The sequence below is a fragment of the Lathyrus oleraceus genome, chromosome 1, assembly GCF_024323335.1.
Source record: "Lathyrus oleraceus cultivar Zhongwan6 chromosome 1, CAAS_Psat_ZW6_1.0, whole genome shotgun sequence".
Classification (NCBI taxonomy): domain Eukaryota; kingdom Viridiplantae; phylum Streptophyta; class Magnoliopsida; order Fabales; family Fabaceae; genus Lathyrus; species Lathyrus oleraceus.
The window spans coordinates 439,952,133-439,960,254 of record NC_066579.1 but is presented as its reverse complement, the minus strand read 5'-3'; the positions used below and the strand labels follow the sequence as shown (position 1 = coordinate 439,960,254).

The window sequence follows — 8,122 nt, the reverse complement described above, 5'->3', positions numbered from 1 at the left end:
AAGATTTGCCGGTTAAAATCTTTTCTTGGTTTGTGAGCTTTTCCTATTTAAACCTCTATTCGATTTAGGGGATTGGCATATGTAAAATATTTAATTTGTTTCTAGAAGGTTTGTGAGCATATCCTTAAAATATCTAAGTATTTTACTATTGGAACTCTCAAGAAGAAATTTTTGGGGTCAGGAGTTGGCCAATTGGTAGGTCGAACCTGTATAAATCCTAGTGCAATCTCTCTAACCCTATCGCCTTATTTTTTGTATTTTAATTTCCATTACTCCTTATTTCTTTTTTATCTACTTTCCGTTGTTTTATCTTTGAACTAACATAAATTGTTTCGAAAGTAAGAGATTTTTCAAAACTCCCACTATTTTACTCAAACCAAATGAGCCTCAACATTTGATTTAAAAAAGGTTGCCGAAAGATTCTCCAGTGAATGGATATCCATGTTTCACTTTGTTTTAAGTTAGGAGTAGATTAATTACATAAAATTCAGTTATTTGGGTAAGAACTCATTCTAATTGTTTCTAATACAACTCTTGAAGTTTTTTTTAGTTGGGTGAATAACTCCTTATTTTAATCCATCTTATGGATTGTTCCCAACTTCTTACTTCTAAACATATATAAACTTATTATAATTATTTTAGTTAATTCAATCTCAATTATTAAATTTATCCAACCACATATTACTAATATAGAATATGCATCTCGTAGTGAGCGAAACCTACATTGTTCAATACTATTCTTGATGAGGGTTAAATTTTGGAAAACTTATAACTTAATATTTGTTTTGTGCGAATTTTTAATTAAGTTATATCATCATCTCATTTATCATATAAGAGGAAAACAATATAAATGTTTAAAAGTCCGATATTGAACTAGATAAAGGTGACACAGTTTATACCTTGTATTCAATATAGACATGGGGACACAAAAAATAATTGTACACATAATCATTATCCAATATAGACATGGGGACAAAAAAAGTAATTGTACACATAATCATTATCACATAAATGTTTGATCAAATCACAAGATATTTTTATCATTTGAGTACCAATGATGTGTTGTTAAATACCTCTCACTGTTTATTATATTAAATATTTGATTTTATATAATTACCAATGTTAGGAGAATCTATAGGGTAACACATATAAGAACAAATTGATGAGCGATTAAATAAATAAGTGAAATTTATTCGGTGGTGCGGTCTTGGAACATAATAATATTAATTAGAGAAATAAGGTACACTGTAAGTTACAATGTATTTAGGTAAAATACGAAACACCATAAGCTACAATGTTCTTAAGTGGGCTTGTTCAGCATGCATCACACACATGTCGGTCTATAAATATAACCTTGTGTTGAAGTAAACTTTTGTTAGACAAAATTTATTTTAGAAATCCTATTTTTTTTGAAACCGAAAACTGCACCCTCTCTCAGGCTGTGAGTGAATATTTTATGTTCGCATGGACTAATTAGAGGTGTTGTTGTTGTTCATGCAATGCTCGTGATCACTCATGATCATTCGAAAGGATTCACCAAAGGGAATTTTTGTGTTTATTTGTTTCACTTTTCCCATAATTTTTATTCATGAATTGGTTGAGAGTGTTTTCTTATGAAAATGGTAACTATTGGTATTCGACTAGAAGATATTGACTGATATTGGTTGGAAGATTTCCCTTTTTCCTTATGAGATTGTAAGGAAGACACCCTTAACTCCTCATTAGGTTCAAATGTTTCGTTGTCTTATGATACTAGATATGTGTCTATTTATTATTAGGGTGTGTCACAATCTGAACTCATCCCTCTGGACTTTCCCATTTTCACCATGGCTACTAGCCCTGAGTTTAGTAGTCCTACAGTGAGACACAAATTTAATTGTCACTGCAAAACTTAAGTATGGTTATTATTTTGTGGGAAATGAAACTTGTACTTTCTAAAATTACAATACATGACAACCCCTATTAATTAAGGGTTATCAAAGGCTTTAGGGTGTATTGTAGGTTTTAGAGCTAGCTCACATATGAGGGTGACAAGCTTTGTATATGTAGTTTTTTTTTGTGAATATCAGATTGTCTCTTAACCTCATGGTTGAGGTATTTATAGTTGCATTAGGCCTGGATCCAAGGCCCTATGAAAATAACAATCATTATTAGAGAATTTGATAGTGGGTAGTTAATCTCATGTTATTCAGGTGAGCACGAATAACTTCCCCAAGAATTATTCCTCCATGTTATGAGTAAATACATGTCACTTACCACAGTCACATGCTTTGGGAAAATGGCCAAGAGAGTGGCGAAGTATTTGAGGAGAGGGTGACTTATTCAGAAAATGGATGCTTGATCCAGGAAAGGGCGACCTAGGAGATATTATGGGGGAACGCATATCCCTTGTCTACACATCCCCTAGTATGGGTCATTTACAAATATCCCAATACAAAGCTCCTGCATTGTCACATGACACTTTCTTATTTGTTCATTGGTGGCCTTTTGAGTCTTCACTTCTTAGGTGTTGGATATGGCATATTGATATTCTTCATTATGATTATGATGGCTTATAAAAGAATGGTTTCTCCTTCCTTGCTTGATTTTCCTCCATAGTTCATTCTATTCCTCAAACTTGCTTGTCTTATGTACTTTTTCTTTAAGAGTTGTTTTTTATTGGAGCTTTGTATTTGTTTGGAGTTTTATCTCTACATTATTGATGTAGATTTGTTATTTATGGTGAACATTGCATTATTAATCTTTGGTGTACATGTTTGTTTCGTGTCTTCACTTCTGGTCACACTCTATTGGCCTCCATTTATGGTGCATAAGGTTTTAGTAGTGTTGTATTGTCATTTGCATAACCATGTATCACGTCATCAATGGGGGCACAATCTTATGCATTAGTGGGGTCTCTTTACCCCGTTGTGAGGGATGAAGATGACCGTTGTTGCAGGAGTAGAAAAATATATGGGTTTTCCCCTTTGCTAGCTTTGTAGGAGTTCATGATTGAAGCCTTCACGAGACATGTCTTGAGAAAACACATGTCATGGGAGGAAAAAATGTATTATGCGACCTAAGGGGAGCGAGAAAATGGGTTCTTCTTTGGATTCATTTTTTCTTTATGTGGACAAGTTAGAAATGTATAAGTTTTCTCGCTATCCTCTCGTAGGACCAATAGTTGACCCTATAATAGATTCATTAAGGTTGTGTGGTACCCTTTCAGGAATTACTTAGAATAGGGGATCCCTCAAATGGATTGTGGAAGTTCCGAACGCCTACTGACCACATATGTGGTCGATATCCCAATTATTTGTTTCTGATGTATGTTGTTGTATTTTGGAAAATGGGGTTCTAGGTCTCAATTTTGAGATTTGAGTGAATGATTTTGACGCACCTTTCTCCAACACCCCCTCAATTACATTTGACCTATTAGGCTTATATTTGTCTCTTTCGATACATGTGTGCCTACCTCTAGATCCTGACTTGTCACAATGTTTTCTTTACTATTTTCCACCCCTCCTAGGAATTTATGGGACATTGTCATGGTATCATATTATTTGACAAGCCTTTGGAATTGTTTTACTCATTGTTCAATGTATCTTTGGATTTTAAATATCGATATTAAGTAATTAGGCTTTTCACAACATGTTTAGCATATGACTTGAGTTCTAGGATTTAGATGCCATGTAATCTTTTTAAGAAACATCTGTCTCAGAGGACACATGGAAGAAGATATATTTGTCCTTATCATTTGATGGTCCTAAACTGTTTATCCAGTCATGATCTAGTATGTTATTATGGTGTGGGCTATCTTACTATTATGAGATTCTAGATGCTTCTTTAGAAACAATTGTGAGAAAGTAGTTGTCAAAAAGTCTAATAATCCTAGTGATCCAATGAGCTTTATTAGATATACACGTACATCGTGATCATCTTGTGGTTTATATCAAGTCCCCCGACCTGGTGATCCAATGCTAAATATGTCGGGCCTTGACCCAATACTTGACCGTATACCTTAACAAATTTTAATGTGAAGTTATAAATTGTACCTTCTAATTCTAAAATTGATTTTTACATTCAAAACTATTTTTTACAATTTCCTCTTACACATATATGATCAATTATTCTTAATTTAATTCATTTTTACAAAATAAATATGTATAACTTCATAACCAAGTGCACGCATAGATATAGTTTTGGTATACATCAGTAAGAAAACAAAGTGATCCATGGAAATTTAATGATATATTTCTAGTATCAATAAAGATGCAACAACAAACATTACATTTTATTTTCGTCCTTCTCTCAACTCAATTCAAAAGAGATTTCTACCTCACCCTTTGAGACCCCAAGACAAAGACTCTTAACTTCCTTAGGCTTTTTATCATCTAAATAATTTTGATAAATATATGAAAGAAATCCCCATATTGCCAATATCAAGGCCATAGATTTAACTCCATCAATCTTATCATGGAAGAACAAAACAGCAAGAGTTGAAACTAAGGGTAGCACCAAAGAACCTATTATATTTGCAAACAATGAAGATACCTCAAAAACCAACCCCAACATTCCAATGTAACATACTTGCCATGTCACAGCACAACAAACCAAAGTCACTATATATGACATTTTTCCATTTGCAAACTCCTTCATCTCCTTCTCCAAAATTTTCCATTCTCCACTTACAAACAATCCCACAACACAAGCACAAGTAGCAATGAATGAAGGATAGAATTGCATGTCCAAGACAGCATCAAATGTTTCTCTTTTTATAACTTTCTCAAAAGAAAATTGTACAAGAGAGAGATATAAAGAAAAGGTAGCACATGCACAAAGAGTGAAGACGAAACCAAGTATGTAGTTTTCTCTATGAATATCCATTGAGTCTTCGGAAATGGAATCAACCGCAAGCAATGAAGTTGATATGGTAAGGAGGAACACAGAATTGAATATCAACGCTGTAAACTTCTGAGAATTTAGGAAGAAAGAGAATAATGCATTGAACCCTAGTTCAGTTGAACATATTAGAGAAAAAGTAGAAAGAGGAAGGTATTGAAGTCCATAGGAATACATCAAGAACACTCCTTCTAAAAGTATGCCAAACCCTAGATAGATGCTGAAGTTTTTTGGTTTGATTATGGAGGAACTATCATCATTGATATTGAATATGTTCTTGAAATTTTCTTTTGATTTGAAGTAACAAATGAGTGGGAGTAGTAAGGGGAATCCACATGATTGAACAAATGAAATCATCCATTTGCTATTACCACCTTTGTCATAATATAATCTTTCCAAAAGAAGGGAAAAAGATTGGCCTGCTAAGAGGAAAATTATGTATAGGGCTACACGAAACCACCATCCGTAATCTTTGATTCTTGGATCTTGAGGTTGCTGAGTCATGTTTATGTTTGTGTTATCTGCATTCAAGAAAATTGAGATTCATTAGTCGGATGAGTTTGTATATAATCATTGAGGCTGATACGTTGGCACGTATAATAATTTGAAAAATAAATAAATAAAACGTAATTATAAGTGTTGATGTTAGTTTCAGACATAATTATAAGTGTTGATGTTAGTTTCGGACACAGACGCACAAACATTTTTTCAAAAGTATCGGCGGTGCAGAGGAAATTACTTGACACTAACCTGAACTTTGTAGTTGTGGTTCATGATCTATCTCCATTAGAAAAGAGTAGATATTATGATAGAGATGATCATATTTGTTTATAGAACTTTCTCAAAGAAGCTGCAGATTGGCTTGCCCAAGAGAAAAAGATTGTTTAGAGGTATGCAAACAATTTTTGTGTGTAATCTAGGGAGTTTTAATGTTGAAGTTACTTATGAGTGTACTTATATGTCTACATTTATATAAAGAAATTAACCAAAAGATGTGATTAATTTTATGGTTGATGAGCAAGTTGTTCTAGGAAAGGTACGTTTTGAATATCTTTTTTAAACTAATAATATTCATATTAAGTTAATATAAAAATAAAAATTTGTAATTAAATGCAAAATTAACTCTTAGTGATCATAAAAAGATTCTTGCAAATTGCAGATATAAATTATATCCGATCGACTTTATAAAAACCTAGATAAATGCATATTAGTAAAGATTTTGACCGCCATAATTTGTTAATAAACTTTGCACTCTATGGTTTTTTTTTAATATTTTTTTGTTTATATCTATCATCTCTCTGTTTTTTTATCTTTTCTAAAAATGTTCATTTATTATTTTTTTCCTTTCATTTTTTATTTATTTATACATTCTATTCAAGTTTTTTCTTTATATTTTCTCTCTCTACTAGCATTTTATTGTCATTTTTATACTATTATTTTCTATACATTCAATCTGTTTTATATTTTAAAATTATTTTCATTTTTTAAGATAAATTGATGTTATCATTCAAATCAAAAATTATTTTTATGTTTTTTTTTATTTTTTTACATTTTATATATCTTTTTAAAATCTAGGGTGGTTTAAATCTCCATAAAAACTTTTTTTTTAAATTAGCCATTAGTGGCAGTTTAAATCGTGATGACTTTTTGATGGTCTATATTACCAAAAACTATTAACCATTTATTAAAATTAGCCATAAGTAAACAATAAATATTAAAATACTATGTTAATAAAATTTTGAAATATTAAGTTACTAATTTTAAAATATCAACAATATAATGTCATAAACAAAGCCATGTGACACTTGTCGCATAAAAAGATTATACGGAATACAATTTAATAAAATTTTACAAAATTTAATAATATATATAACACATTGAGTAGCCTTTTGGATTTATTAGTTTCATTATTCATGTTTGCTTGGCTCATCCTCTTAATCTCATTTGCTTTCTAATCTTCATTTATGAAGATTTATAAAGTCACTTTCTCAGTAAGAATTTCTTCCACACAACCACTTTTTTATATATAAAATTATTTATTTTAATCTTCTAAGATACACCTTCACATGCGTCAACTTCTTTTTTAAACTTCACATTTTTATTAGTTTTTTAATCTTTTAAGATACAACTTGACATGCATCATATCTTTTTTTTTTCTTTCACTTTTCACCTTCTTGAAAAGTTAGGTCCCCTTTTTGTTATTTTGGAAAAACAAATCAAATGTGTATCGGTTAAATTAACTCAAATAAATACTTAGCGTGTAACGTTTCACACATTGAAAAATCAGTATAATATTAATTAGCGTGTAACTCAAATAAATAAATAAATTTAAAATTAGGCATAATTTATTGGTAATAAATAAAAGTGTTGACTAAAACTGTGGCTTAATAATGATGTTATAGAATTTTTAGGTTTTTAAAGCATGATTGATGATAACAATTTGATAGTCATTAATCCAAATTTTATTTATTTTAAATCTATATAATAAGCTATCTCATGGGTAGCCTAATTTCCATCCTTTGCAAAAACGAAATTTTAGTTTCCTGAAACATGCGAGATTTTTTTCTTTAAAAAATTCTACATTTAACTTCAACCTCTTGTTTGATCCTTATGCAAATGCTAGTAAATTCTAAATATAACCATTAGGACAACACCCGTGTTTTCGCACGGGCTTATTATAAAATATAATATATTTTTTTAATTAAATAAATGATAAACTAATTGATATATTTGAAATGAAATAGTATCCATAATATGAGATTTCTATATTGAATGATTAAACACTTACAAATGATTAAATAGAATAACTATGTTAGGTATGCATCAAATTATTAAGATTAATATTTATTAATTTAAGTAGATTATATTTGTCTTGTATTTATTTTATATTTTTCAATAACAAAATTTTATTTCTTATATTTTTTATATTTATCAATAAAAACTTTGTTTTGAGTTTTTTTTATATATTTATCAACAATAAATAATTGTTACACGTTATTTTATTTATAAATGATAAATAAGTGTCCCATTTTTTTATATTTAATAGTGACAAATATTTGTCTCTATGTATCAATAATAAATATGTATTCAATAACTTTTATATTAATTATTTATAAATATTCGTCTTGCATTTTTTATGTATCAATAAGAAATATGTGTTCTATGATTTTGTATAATTGTCACTGACAAATATTTATCCATTATTTTTTTATATATCAATAAAAAATATTTCTTTCATATT

At 29.9% G+C, this 8,122-nt stretch overlaps 1 protein-coding gene across 1 annotated transcript; it reads right to left on the bottom strand.

Moving 5' to 3' along the window:
- Window positions 1-4,287: 4,287 nt before the first annotated feature.
- On the bottom strand, window positions 4,288-5,795 carry LOC127115895 (probable purine permease 11). The gene is made up of 2 exons (XM_051047314.1): window positions 5,632-5,795; window positions 4,288-5,402 (listed from the first exon to the last, which is right to left on the bottom strand). Exons 1-2 carry the CDS (start codon window positions 5,666-5,668, stop codon window positions 4,291-4,293), a joined length of 1,149 nt encoding a protein of 382 aa, XP_050903271.1. The 5' UTR covers window positions 5,669-5,795; the 3' UTR covers window positions 4,288-4,290.
- Window positions 5,796-8,122: the final 2,327 nt, after the last annotated feature.